Raw genomic sequence first — 14,014 nt, 5'->3', positions numbered from 1 at the left:
GAAGAGGAACACTGCAGGAAAAGCAAGGTTCAGAAGGAGAAGGTTATAGTGAAGAAGGTTTGGAGACCAGTTGTGCAGCCTGCCAAGCCTAAGGAAAATATTCAGGCAGAGCAACTGATTCAAGTTAGGACTGGTCCTTCACCGGTGAGGGAGATCAATACACCAGTTAAAACACTAGTCCTACTGACAAGAGGTGATAAAGCACAGGATGCGGATAAGGAGGGATTTAGCAGGGATTCTTTTAGGTCTCACTCATATAAGGATGTTGTTAAATCTCCGGGGAAGTCTGATTCTGTTGTAAATGGTAATTCTCCTATCCATCAGTTATCCTATGGATAGTATAGGATTTTGGAATGTGAGAGGAATGAATAGGGTAGGAAAACAAAAAGCAATTAAATTTTTCTTACAGAATAAAGGGATAGGTCTGTTTGGATTATTAGAAACAAAAATAAAATGCAAGGTTTTTCATAAAGTAGCAAATAATTTTACTAATTGGTGTATTTCTACAAATAATGGGTATCATAATGGGGGGAGAATATGGATACTGTGGCAACCTAAGATGTTTAGAGTTCATTTCCTGGAATATAATGCACAATTCATTCATATGAAGATTGAGGCCTTAGCAAGTAGGGAGAGCTTCTATCTGACCATGGTGTATGCATATAATGGTATTACTGATAGAGCACCTTTGTGGGGTCATTTGAGAAGAATTGCAGGAACTATAGCAGGTCCATGGGCTATAGCAGGGGACTTTAATTGTGTGCTATCAGCAGCTGAGAGAGTAGGGGGTAATGTCCCTTCTACTGAGATGGAACCCTTTAGGGACTGTGTAGCAGATTGTGGAGTGCTTGATATTGTGGCAACTGGATCCCTGTTCACTTGGAATAACAAGCAAAAACCTGAGGAGAGAATTTACAGCAGGTTGGATAGATTTTTGGTCAATGAAGCTTGGTGTGATCACTTGCCTGATCTTTTTGCTCAGTTCCTACCTGAGGGATTGTATGATCACACCCCATGTATTGTGATCAGTTCAAAGCATATGAAGGGAAGAATAAGCTTCAAATATTTTAACATGTGGGGAGGAGCTAAAGAGTTTATCCCTCTTGTGAGAAGTAGCTGGCACAAACCTGTGACTGGTACTCCAATGTTCAGGTTGGTGAAGAAATTGAAATCATTGAAACCTGTTCTGAGACAGTTGAATAGGGAGAGGTGTAATGACATTGAAACTGCTGCAAGTGTTAAGCAAAGACAGGTGGAGGAATACCAGGCTCAACTTGGGAGGGATCCAACTGATATGCAGCTGAGAAGGAATGAGTATGAGGCTGTGCAGCAATTTAAAGAACTTAGTGTGGCCAGAGATAGCTTTCTGTCTTAAAAAGCTAAGCATAGATGGATAAAAGAGGGAATTCAAATAGTGCATTTTTCCATGGTTTGCTAACGGCACGGAAGCATGGGAATAAGGTTCTCAGGGTGGAGGATGCCAATGGGACTGTCTGTGATACCCCTGAGCAGATTCAATCAGCATTCTTGGGGTATTATAGGCAGCTCCTTGGAACAAGTTACAATACTAAGAGAGTTCATAGGAGTATCATCAAACATGGACCATGTTGCAGTCCTGAGGACTGTGCTAGTCTTCTTAGACCAATCAGTCGAGAGGAAGTTAGGAAGGCTATGTTTAGTATACCTGATATCAAGTCTCGTGGACCAGATGGTTACACAAGTAAATTCTTTAAGGATGCTTGGGGGGAGATAGGGGGGAGAGGTGATTGCTGCTGTCCAGAAGTTTTTCCAACGGAGAAGACTGCTGAATCAAATTAATGCCACGAATCTTACTCTGATTCCTAAATGTCACAGGCCACAGAATGTCACCCAGTTTCATCCCATTGCCTGTTGTAATGTGTGTATACAAGGTAATCTCAAAGCTTATGTGTGCCAGGTTAGCTGAGGTATTACCACATTTAGTGGATCAAAATTAGGGAGCTTTCATCTAGAGTAGAAGCATACAGGAGAATATTCTAATTTGCCAGGACTTAATTGGACTGTATGAACGACCAAATGCTTCTGCCAGATGCCTATTCAAAATTGATTTGCAAAAAGCATATGATACAGTGGAATGGTCTTTTGTAGAGCAACTGCTGAGCATGCTCAAATTCCCTATTGAATTCCATAATATGGTAATGCAATGTATTACTATTTCTCTTTGACAATTAATGGTGAAATGTTTGGGTACTTTCAAGGCAAAAGGGGACTTAGACAAGGAGACCCTCTTTATCCTCTTATTTTCGCTCTTTGCATGGAGTATTTGACGAGAACCTTGAAATATGCAGCAGCTAAACATGATTTCCAGTACCATCCTATGTATAAAAATTAAAAATTGGCTTATCTCATGTTTGATGATGATGTGCTCATGTTCAGTAAAGGGGATGCTAAGTCCATGATGTTGCTGCTACAATCATTCTCTACTTTTTCTAAAACATCTGGACTGAATATCAGTGCTACCAATTCTAATGCTTATTTCAGAGGGGTGCCAGATCATATTAAACAGGATATACTCAGGGTGTATGGGTTTTCAGAGGTGTCTTGCCTTTTAAATACCTGGGAATGCCTATACAGACCACTAGACTCAAAAAAGTGGACTGTGCTTGCTTAGTTGAGAAGATATGCTATAGGATACACAGCTATGGTGCAAGAAAATTTTCATATGCAGGGAGATTGGTTTTAGTGAAGTCTGTGCTCACTTATTTGCATTCTTATTGGGCTTCTATGTTTGTGTTACCCAAAGGTATAATTAAAGCAATTGAAGCTACATGCAGAAATTTCTTATGGGACAATGGAACTGAGTATAAAAGAGTGCCCCTGGTATCTTGGGATAGGATATGCAGTCCAAAAGAGGAGGGAGGACTAGGGCTAAGAGATTTAGGAGTGTGGAATAAGGCTATGGTTGGAAGATTGGTAGCATGGGTTGCTGAGAAAAAGGATACCATATGGGTACACTGGGTACAACATAATCATGTCAAAGGGAAGGAATGGATGGATTACATACCTCCTGCTAGCTCAAGCTGGGTATGGAGGAGGATATGTAGTCTTAAGCAGGACATAATTCATGGGTTTGTGGATGGAAAGTGGGTGGTTCAACCAGATGAGTATACTCCCACAGGGTGTTATGAATGGCTCAAGGATAGCAGACCTACTGTACCATGGCATAAGGTGATTTGGAATGTATGGGTTATACCAAAACAACAATTTCTGGGGTGGTTAGTGGCTCAGGGAGCATTAAGCACTCTTGATAAGCTGATTCAGTATGGTTTGCAGGTGGAAGATAAGTGTCTACTTTGTGGACAGGCAGAGGAGAATATGGCCCATCTGTTCTTTCACTGTCAGTATAGCAGAAGGATGATTAGTGCAATTCAGAAGCTAATCGGTTGTCAGCAGCCATAGACTAATAGCATTACTTGGTGTGCTACTAGGGGAGGGTCTAAAGTTCAGCAGGGTGTTCATGCAGCTCTAGTACTTGGAGCAATCTACAGGGTCTGGTCTCAGAGGAATCAGTGTAGAGTTGAAAGGGTGGTGTTGCTTCCAGAATGGGTTGCAGAGGAGATGGTCCAGGATGTGAAGACTAGGATCAGAGGTAGAGAGAACTTGAACTTGAATGTATCTGATATAGACGGGCTCTACTAGTCTAACCTTATGTAATTAAGAGAAGAGCCTCATTGTATTTTCCCCTTTTATGATATACATAATACTCACATTTCATAAAAAAAAAAGTTACTAAGTCCAAGAGGATACAAATAAGTCACCTCCAAGTTGTGTTAAAATAGGCTACTTTCATCCACAATTGCTAAATGCTTTCGTCAAGGGCGATCGGATGGGGTTGAAGGAAGATCCTTATGATGTTAGTGGCATATGACATGACAAATCTCGGATTCTCTACAAGTGTAAAGGCCAAGGATCGTCCCAAGCTCAACAAGGTGGCATAACAAAAAGGTTTTTGGAATGAAGTGCTCAAGTCAATTAAAACAAAATGTAATACCTCGTATTTTATATCGCTAATTGAGTCGAGTTAATTGTTTAGTCGTATTGATATCGTAAGATCGAGTTATTCGTAAACTTGTTGAGACGGGTTTAACTGAACGAAGTCACGTTAGCTTACCCATTTACCCAATCACGTTACCCATGACCCATTTACCATCTAACCTAATCTTTAACCTAAATTTTACCCTAGCTCTACAAACACTCCTCCCTCACCCGCCTCCCTTATTTCAGCGGCACAAATCCCAACCTTCACGCAAATCGAGAGCAACGAGAGTGAGTGTGGGTGTTGACGGCGCAGCAAGGAAGAGCATAAAGTGGTTGTCGACACTTGAGGCGGCCGTGGTGGTGGTTTACGTGGCAGTTTAGGTAAGCAGTCCCCCTTTCTTTTTCTCTTTTGTTGTCTGTCGGGGGGTTTTGGTTGTCACCGTGTGTCTCAGGGAGGTGGTAATGGTGGTTGGTGTCGGGGAATTGTATTGGGTGGTTTTAGGCGCCCCGGTTGGTGGCGGTTAGGGAGATTTTAGGCGGTGGAAATGGCGGGGAGAGGTGTTGTCGACAGGGGTAATCAAACGGGTTTACATACGGGTTTCAGGCGGGTTTAGAATGCTAGGTTTGGGGTGGCGCCACCGTGGACTCGGGGGAGGTCGAAACGGCGGCGCCACGGCGTCTGTGTGCTTGGTTTGACGGCGAGCAGAGGGGTGGTGGTAGCATAGGAGGAGGTTAACGACGGTGGTGGATATAGGATTGCAAAGGGGGGGGCTGTTGGTGGCAGCAACCCTTGCTAGGCGGTGTGTCAGGGCTGTTGGCAGCCCTGGTTCGACTCGCCGGCGGCAGTCGACCAGGTTGGGGTTGGTTGTTGGTGGTTGGGCCGAGTTGGGGAACAGGCCTGGTGGTTGTCGTGGTGTTTCAGGCGGCGCGTGAGGGGTTTGGGCGAGTGTGAAGTCGGGTTGTGGGGATTGTTCTATGTTTGTTTCGGTTTTCTTAATCGTTTAATTCGTTAACCTTTTATTTATCATATTAGCTAATTAATTTAACTTCCGAGTTATTTAAAATAATTAGAGACGGGTTTTGAGTCGGGTTGGTTAAAATGGAAAACTGCTATATCGGGGAAGTTTCTATTTAAGGAGATTTTCCAATTAAGAAGTTTCTATTTTTAGTAACTTTCTATTTTGGGAACGGGAATGGTTTAAGTAATTGTTTATCATTTATTTATCTTTCAGAGGGTGAATTGTTGTGGAATATTACTGAACACCCGACTATTTTGATGATCGAGGTAGGGAAATACACTTGACTTATTATCGTTGTTGTTGAATTGTGTTGACTTGTTGTGTTTCATATGACCAAACTGTGAACGTTGACTTGATTCGTGGTTGTTGATTCATGTTATGATTCATATCCTGGAATGTGCTTGACTGAATTGATCGTATTGAGTATATTATCACAACATTCGGTAACCGGCATGATTCTATGATTTACCAGCTCAATGATATACATATTGTGTTGCATTAATTTCTTGAGCATTCATATGCATTGGAGATGGAGGATGTTGTGGTGATGTGGTGTGGTGATGATGATGTTGTGATAAGGCCCAGGCGGGTTCTGCAGGACTTGCCCTGGTGTCCTCAGCTGCGAGCTGGCAGATCGGCTACGGTCGATATATAGTCTACCGGGGATCGGTATGGCTGGGTTGTACGGGTTATGAGATATGAGTTGGGATGGAGATGAAGGTGACGGAGGAGCATGCATATCATACTTTGTTGTTTAATTGTATTCCCTACTCAACCTCGTGGTTGACCCTGTGTATTCATGAACACCTGTGATGATCCAAATGTTGGGGAGCAGACTTGACAGGTTTATGAGATAGGATGGGAGCTTGATGGGCGTGAGACACTGGATCAGAAGACTTAGTAGCTAGATCATTATTTAGAAGACTTTCACTTTTATTTATGTTAGTTCTTTGAAATTTATGTAAAAGAGGTTTTGTAATGGTTAAGTTAAAGTAATTATATAATTTGCCTTGGAGTTTATTTTGTTATTCACTACCTCGGGAAACCGAGATGGTAACAGTCCGGTTTATTAGGGAATGTCTTGTTAAAGGCTCCTTCTTAAATCGGGGTGTTACAAAGTGGTATCAGAGCGAACGATCCTCAGGCCTAAACCAATGAACTCAATGAACGTAGGAAGTGTCTAAATAAAGTGAACCCCTGGGTAGGAACTGTTAGGAGCTCACAGTGCGGTTAAGAAGGCGCCCTTAATACGTGCTCTTTTGCCCTCTCAGTTTTGAGCCAGGTAACCCGAGATAAATTGAGTGAATGGGGTAATTAGAAGTAAAACCTTGGATATAACCGAGTTGATGTATACCTTAAGACCCATATATTCTAACCATTCTGCAGGACAACGTTACGGTAAGTATTTTGTATGAATGATGACGTGATCATATGATGTTGTGGAGATGAGAAATAGATTTTCGTGTTCTGGTTGATAATCAATGAAGTGTTGGATTGTGGTAATCGTGAGCGTGAAAATAATTGCGAGTTGATGATATTTATCTGGATGGATGTTGAATGACGTGTTGATAGAGCTAATATGTCTAGCGATATGCGGTTATGTGATCCCGAAGCCATGCTAGTATAGTATTGTGATAGTAATCTGAAACACTATTGAATTGCATGTTTCTAGTCATAGCAATCGTGATTTAGATGTCAGGAGTAGATCGAGATGCGAAGGGATTCTATGGGATAGATGTTTACGTAAGCGCAAAGTGTGAGATTTAAGTTGGGATGGGTTAGTATACATAGTATGTTCATAAGAGCTTGTAACATAGTAAAGAATGACCTAGTGCTGAAACTCGTTTTGTTTGATTTTACTCTTTAATTGACCTTACTGCCATTCCTTTTCTGTTTATTGCCTACGGATGAATATTTTATGAGAGATAGCCTCGTGAGTTAGTGTTCATTTGGCGTTGGTTTCATGCTTATAGGATATACGGATTAGGAGTAATAAATATTTTAGTGGGCTGTGGTCAGGAAGTTCCTGCGCAGTGATGTTTTGACCAACGATTTTGTAAAAATCCTCATTTAAATTGTATTAATATTTTTTGCATAATTCCAACTCCATCGATCAGAATATTCGCATATGTTTTCAAATTGATGAGCCACGAAAATTCTTGATGTCTCTATATTAAATGGTAAGTTTTGCAACTGACCCAAGTTTCGGACCAATTGCTGTCACATACTTGTTTGGACCAACTGAGTTGTAAAATTCTTTAAAAATGGAATTCTTGTGCTGTAGACCTAATTCTTTTTCCCCTGTGTTTGTAACTCTCCGTATTTTATAAAAGTAATATGAATCAAGTTTTAATCGGACGGTTAATTGTTCGTGGTCTTGGAAGTTACAACGTGAATCATGACTTGTAAAATGTGTGTTCAATGTTGAGTTTTCATACCATTGTTTGGTTATTTCATGAGCCTTATTAATGTGACCTTAGAATGTTTTTATATGACGATAGTAGCACGCATGTTCAGTAGTTATGTATCTTAACAAGTGATAAAATTAAAGCTTAGTTGATAACATTGTTGGCATGATAGTATGAGTGAGATAGAATAGCTTAATTTGATCCTTAATCGAGGGTGAAATGTTTTATACGAGTCCGGTTGTTTGCATATTTTATATATGCTTGGCATGTTGTAATATCTCTGGTGTTCATCATATTTGTATAGTGGTCGGATATATATAAATATAAAGCTATATTGTCATATCTTGGTAAAGTTGGTGGCGTTAAATGTTAACTTGATTGTTCTAATATACTCGCATGAATATTTATAATAATTATGTTTAAATGTTTACACATGGATGGTAGTAATGAGTATGTCTAAATGTTCACACATGTAGTATGCCATCTGAGTTCCAATGTCTTTAATGTGAGTTTGTGTGCCCATAGTTATATTTAATACCTTCATCGCATTAAATTATTTCAGTTGAACCTAAACCTATGACATGATAATAAACAATGTTGTTATTCCTTATTGGATATGCTCGTTATTATACTGTCATAAAATGCTAAAGTTATTCTTGCAGTCGTATGGGCGTGATATAAAGGAAACTGTTTGATGTAGCACGACATTTGACATACCTATATTCTCGAGTCGTTGCTATCAATTATATTCTAATGAAGAGTTTTTATGATAACTATGTTGGCAATTATAATGGGATAACCCTTTGATGATTCACATGATATGCGTTGGTTTAAATGATAGCCGTTATAGTTACATTCAATTGAGCCTACGAGTTGCCTAATTATTCAAATCGTGCAAATCAGAGAAGTTGTTCAAGTTGCTAATCTTTTATCATAGATAAGGTTCTACAAAGTATATGATGGCAAATGTGTATGTTTAAGCTATTTATGCGATATCTTTTGTTTTGCTGAAAAGGAGTTATACTAAGTTGCTGGACACAACTGAACGATATGGTTGCTAAAATGTTAAACACATGGGTGTTATGGAAGTAATGTAGTTGTTGTCATGGATCATATGTTGTAACTTTTATTAGGAAATATGTTTTCAGAATTTATATCATACAAACTGACTAACTCGTGTTGCATGTCTGATGAGTCAAATGGTTTTGATTACGTGTTATGTTTTCTATGGTTTCAAAGTGTTTAAGTAGTGCATATGCACCGCATGTTTTAATACTCCTGGTGATTGATTAATAGTAGGGCGGAATGAATGCGCATATGGTTCAATTGTTCGGAATTAGTAATAGTTTTGACTTGGGAGAGGAATTTGGTGGGGTCAATGTTAGATTGTATGCTGGTATACGTGTATCCTTGTGGTTGATCTTTCTAAGGTTGTTGTTTCTACGATAGATAATGCGAACCGTGATAATCTTGAGTTGACCAAAACCCTGGTATTACATGACTACTACGAAAACTTGTTATATAACTTTCGCACACTTAAACCTCGTGAATGAATCCTTTATCTTAACACCCTTCTACGGTAGCACCCTTGTGTCTTAATTTGTTTAACTTTCCACTTTGTAGGATGGATCCCTACAATGTACACCCGCGAGACTGTTGCATGTCACTTGATGCTGACTTCAATGAGCATTGTGAGAAACTTTGTGCTGCCATGGACAAGTATGGCCATAATGGGCACCCTGAGTACTTAACTAATACTCAGTTAAGAGCGTATACCCTTATCGATACTATCCCTGACTCTGGCATACTAAAGGACAGCAAACACTTCTATATGAGAGAGTTGTCCACCCTTTGCATGAGGGTATTCCGTGACCCCAATTACTGCGGCGGGGCCAGTTACTCGCCCGAGCATACCTTTGACTTTATATCAGGCGACCTGAGATACGAATTTTACGCTAATGTACCTGATGCCGAAAGTACGACTGAACCACCCAAGCCAGACTTTGGGGAAGAGGTGAACCAGGAAGGGAATGACATAGAAGTCACCAGAATCAGAGTAAGCGCGACCTAAGAACTGTTAGATTAGAGCTAGTAACACCTTGATCGGTCTGTTATGAAACCGTGTAAACCTTTAGCTCCTTTCTTGCTGTTCTTTTAGTTGATGTTGTGTTTTTAAGTCAAGCATGAGCTAAGTAATAAGTGTTACTTGTTGACAATCAGTTAATTCCATAATAAAACCTTGTTTTCGACTTTAATGTTACTGCGAAATCTCTTATCATGTGTTCTTTTCTGTTACATGTGTTGACAGTGATTTTGTTGCATAGGAATATAAAAGTTGAAAAGAGGTTACGAGGACGTAACCATGTTTTTAGTTGGGTAGGATTGTAAAATCTTAATGTTTATGTTGCACTTGTTTATAGATTGTGGTTTTGATCAAGTTGTAGATTGTGGTTTTGATCAAGTTGATGTTTCGTTGTGTGGTACCCATACAAATGAGTTCTCTATGTTGTGTAATTAAACTACTGTTATGGTGCTCTGATAGTTTGAGGTGAATGACGGTAGTAGGATGATGGAATGATTCGTGGTGATATGTCTGCATGAAGTAAGTTCCGGGACGTAACTTTCTTTTTAGGAGGGTAGAATGTAACATTTTGTTTTATGGGCCTAAGTTCATGAGTTCTTATATTAGAAAATCTGTTTTGGTAACCACGGTGATGCGTGGAGGTTTGATAGATGAGCGAACTTCGGGACGAAGTTCATTTTAAGGGGGGAAGACTGTAATACCCCGTATTTTATATCGCTAATTGAGTCGAGTTAATTGTTTAGTCGTATTGATATCGTAAGATCGAGTTATTCGTAAACTTGTTGAGACGGGTTTAACTGAACGAAGTCACGTTAGCTTACCCATTTACCCAATCACGTTACCCATGACCCATTTACCATCTAACCTAATCTTTAACCTAAATTTTACCCTAGCTCTACAAACACTCCTCCCTCACCCGCCTCCCTCATTTCAGCGGCACAAATCCCAACCTTCACGCAAATCGAGAGCAACGAGAGTGAGTGTGGGTGTTGACAGCGCAGCAAGGAAGAGCATAGAGTGGTTGTCGACACTTGAGGCGGCCGTGGTTGTGGTTTACGTGGCAGTTTAGGTAAGCAGTCCCCCTTTCTTTTTCTCTTTTGTCGTCTGTCGGGGGGTTTTGGTTGTCACCGTGTGTCTCAGGGAGGTGGTAATGGTGGTTGGTGTCGGGGAATTGTATTGGGTGGTTTGAGGCGCCCCTGTTGGTGGCGGTTATGGAGATTTTAGGCGGTGTAAATGGCGGGGAGAGGTGTTGTCGACAGGGGTAATCAAACGGGTTTACATACGGGTTTCAGGCGGGTTTAGAATGCTAGGTTTGGGGTGGCGCCACCGTGGACTCGGGGGAGGTCGAAACGGCGGTGCCACGGCGTCTGTGTGCTTGGTTTGACGGCGAGCACAGGGGTGGTGGTAGCATAGGAGGAGGTTAACGACGGTGGTGGCTATAAGATTGCAAAGGGGGGGCTGTTGGTGGCAGCAACCCCTGCTAGGCGGTGTGTCAGGGCTGTTGGCAGCCCTGGTTCGACTCGCCGGCGACAGTCGACCAGGTTGGGGTTGGTTGTTGGTGGTTGGGTCGAGTTGGGGAACAGGCCTGGTGGTTGTCGTGGTGTTTCAGGCGGCGCGTGAGGGGTTTGGGCGAGTGTGAAGTCGGGTTGTGGGGATTGTTCTATGTTTGTTTCGGTTTTCTTAATCGTTTAATTCGTTAACCTTTTATTTATCATATTAGCTAATTAATTTAACTTCCGAGTTATTTAAAATAATTAGAGACGGGTTTTGAGTCGGGTTGGTTAAAATGGAAAACTGCTATATCGGGGAAGTTTCTATTTAAGGAGATTTTCCAATTAAGAAGTTTCTATTTTTAGTAACTTTCTATTTTGGGAACGGGAATGGTTTAAGTAATTGTTTATCATTTATTTATCTTTCAGAGGGCGAATTGTTGTGGAATATTACTGAACACCCGACTATTTGACTGCGGTACTGAGGTAGGGAAATACACTTGACTTATTATCGTTGTTGTTGAATTGTGTTGACTTGTTGTGTTTCATATGACCAAACTGTGAACGTTGACTTGATTCGTGGTTGTTGATTCATGTTATGATTCATATCCTGGAATGTGCTTGACTGAATTGATCGTATTGAGTATATTATCACAACATTCGATAACCGGCATGATTCTATGATTTACCAGCAAAATGATATACATATTGTGTTGCATTAATTTCTTGAGCATTCATATGCATTGGAGATGGAGGATGTTGTGGTGATGTGGTGTGGTGATGATGATGTTGTGATAAGGCCCAGGCAGGTTCTGCAGGACTTGCCCTGGTGTCGTCAGCTGCGAGCTGGCAGATCGGCTACGGTCGATATATAGTCTACCGGGGATCGGTATGGCTGGGTTGTACGGGTTATGAGATATGAGTTGAGATGGAGATGGAGGTGACGGAGGAGCATGCATATCATACTTTGTTGTTTAATTGTATTCCCTACTCAACCTCGTGGTTGACCCTGTGTATTCGTGAACACCTGTGATGATCCAAATGTTGGGGAGCAGACTTGACAGGTCTATGAGATAGGATGGGAGCTTGATGGGCGTGAGACACTGGATCAGAAGACTTAGTAGCTAGATCATTATTTAGAAGACTTTCACTTTTATTTATGTTAGTTCTTTGAAATTTATGTAAAAGAGGTTTTGTAATGGTTAACTAAAAGTAATTATATAATTTGCCTTGGAGTTTATTTTGTTATTCACTACCTCGGGAAACCGAGATGGTAACAGTCCGGTTTATTAGGGAATGTCTTGTTAAAGGCTCCTTCTTAAATCGGGGTGTTACACAAAAGTAGTGGATTTGACTAGCATTCAAAATTTGGCCTCATTTCAACTTCCGCATTTCACATTTCAAAACTTTAAGATGGGGTTTGTCCCTCATTTTCTTGTGTCCTTTGCTTTCGCCAATCGCTTATTAGGCAATAGGTTAACCTCTAGACAATAGCTTTTAGGGTGATAGTCACTTTATCTTTGGGCGGTTGAATTCAAAACTGTATGGGGGCCTAATTCATTGGATCCCTCACCAAAGCACATAGAACTGGTACGCCTCCATCAAAATTCTCGGCAATTCAGTAATTCAAAACATTTGAGGTTTCTTTGGCGATTAAAACGATTCCACACCACAAAACTTTTGAAATGAGCACTTCAAACTTATTAATGAAAAGTATTTTTGGGTTGCCAAACCACCAAGTCAATCAAGGTCCCCTACGTAAGTTGATCAAGTCCATATAACATCATAAGGTTGGATATATAACTCACATGCAAACCCTTGACTAAGCTTTAGACCGTGGGACAAAAGATACTAGTATGACACATCCTATGGTGTCTTGAGGGTATTCTAGCAAACAAAGTATCAAGGGGAAAAATTATCTACAAGGGCCTTATATACACTTGTCAAGCTTTCCAAATAGGCATTTTCACAAATTTCTCTACCATGCAACTACATGCCATGATGGAACTAACATATATACAACTCTAATGCATATGCTTCTATTAACTATTATGCCATATAAACTAAACACAACTCCTAACATCACATAAGTTCATACGCATCAACAAAAAGTAGCCACATTGTCATTAACATATAAGAAAGGGAGAAGGAGATTTGGAAAGATCATACCATGCGGTCTTCTTTATCCCTTATGCTTCGAATGTGGCGTAGTCGTCCCCATGTGATAAGAGTGACAAACAAACATGTATATACAATTCTATGCTACAAATAAAGAACATGTTTTTTGGAATTTTTAATTTTTTCAATTTTTATCATTTTTGTAATAGGTTAGATGTTAGAATTGTTGGATGTTAGAATTTCTCATCCCCACACTAGTATGGTCATTTCCCTCAATGGACAAAATGATAGAAAATATATGATATATGTGTTGGAGCTTGTGTCCTCTACAAATTAGTGTGATAACATTTGTAAATCTCTTACAGGTTCACAAGGGTATACTTCGTATTTTAATCAATTGATTAACGATTACCTAATAACGATTGGCTTGCTAGACAATTTGACGTTATTATCATACAGATGGCGGTGATCAACTGGTCCCTAAAGGTCACACCTATAGGATGTGTTTGAGAGATTTGGTTATAGAAATATAATCACATTGATGCCTTATATGACTAAACAGTTAGTCAATGTGTTGATGAGACAATTATTTAATGAAGATTAAATAATATTAGTTGAGACGAATTAACTGTCAATTCGTAAATTGAATATAATAAGTTATATTTAATTAAATGTATGTAATGTTAGCTTGGACGAATTAATATGTTAATTCGTAATTAAATGTAATCGGTTATATTTAATATCAACAAGATGAATGTGTCATAGTGGTAATAGTGAGGGTACTCAGACCAAGAGGTTATGGGTTCGATCCTCACTAGATGACAATTTATATTTAACACATTTTTACATTTTTGGAAACCGAAAATAAGGAATTAAAAC

At 40.0% G+C, this 14,014-nt stretch overlaps 2 protein-coding genes across 2 annotated transcripts; both read left to right on the top strand.

Moving 5' to 3' along the window:
* Nucleotides 1-649: 649 nt before the first annotated feature.
* Nucleotides 650-1,375, top strand: LOC141608012 (uncharacterized). The gene has a single exon (XM_074427363.1). The coding sequence runs from the start codon at nucleotides 650-652 to the stop codon at nucleotides 1,373-1,375; it is 726 nt and encodes a 241-aa protein (XP_074283464.1).
* Nucleotides 1,376-1,389: 14 nt separating this feature from the next.
* LOC141608011 (uncharacterized) lies at nucleotides 1,390-3,678 on the top strand. Its single transcript, XM_074427362.1, has 6 exons — nucleotides 1,390-1,762; nucleotides 1,855-1,946; nucleotides 2,028-2,174; nucleotides 2,614-3,207; nucleotides 3,313-3,365; nucleotides 3,468-3,678. Exons 1-6 carry the CDS (start codon nucleotides 1,390-1,392, stop codon nucleotides 3,676-3,678), a joined length of 1,470 nt encoding a protein of 489 aa, XP_074283463.1.
* Nucleotides 3,679-14,014: the final 10,336 nt, after the last annotated feature.

Source organism: Silene latifolia, chromosome 10, assembly GCF_048544455.1.
Source record: "Silene latifolia isolate original U9 population chromosome 10, ASM4854445v1, whole genome shotgun sequence".
Classification (NCBI taxonomy): Eukaryota; Viridiplantae; Streptophyta; class Magnoliopsida; order Caryophyllales; family Caryophyllaceae; genus Silene; species Silene latifolia.
Note: the sequence above shows the minus strand (reverse complement) of the source record. Positions and strands in the feature narration are given on the sequence as shown.

Coding starts and splice junctions, on each gene's coding strand:
- LOC141608012 (XM_074427363.1), top strand. CDS start 650: ATGGTGTATGCATATAATGGTATTACTGATAGAGCACCTTTGTGGGGT.
- LOC141608011 (XM_074427362.1), top strand. CDS start 1,390: ATGGATAAAAGAGGGAATTCAAATAGTGCATTTTTCCATGGTTTGCTA. Junction 2,175..2,613: donor CTATTGAATTCCATAATATG/GTAATGCAATGT, acceptor ATGCCTATACAG/ACCACTAGACTCAAAAAAGT. Junction 3,366..3,467: donor GAGGAGAATATGGCCCATCT/GTTCTTTCACTG, acceptor GTGTGCTACTAG/GGGAGGGTCTAAAGTTCAGC.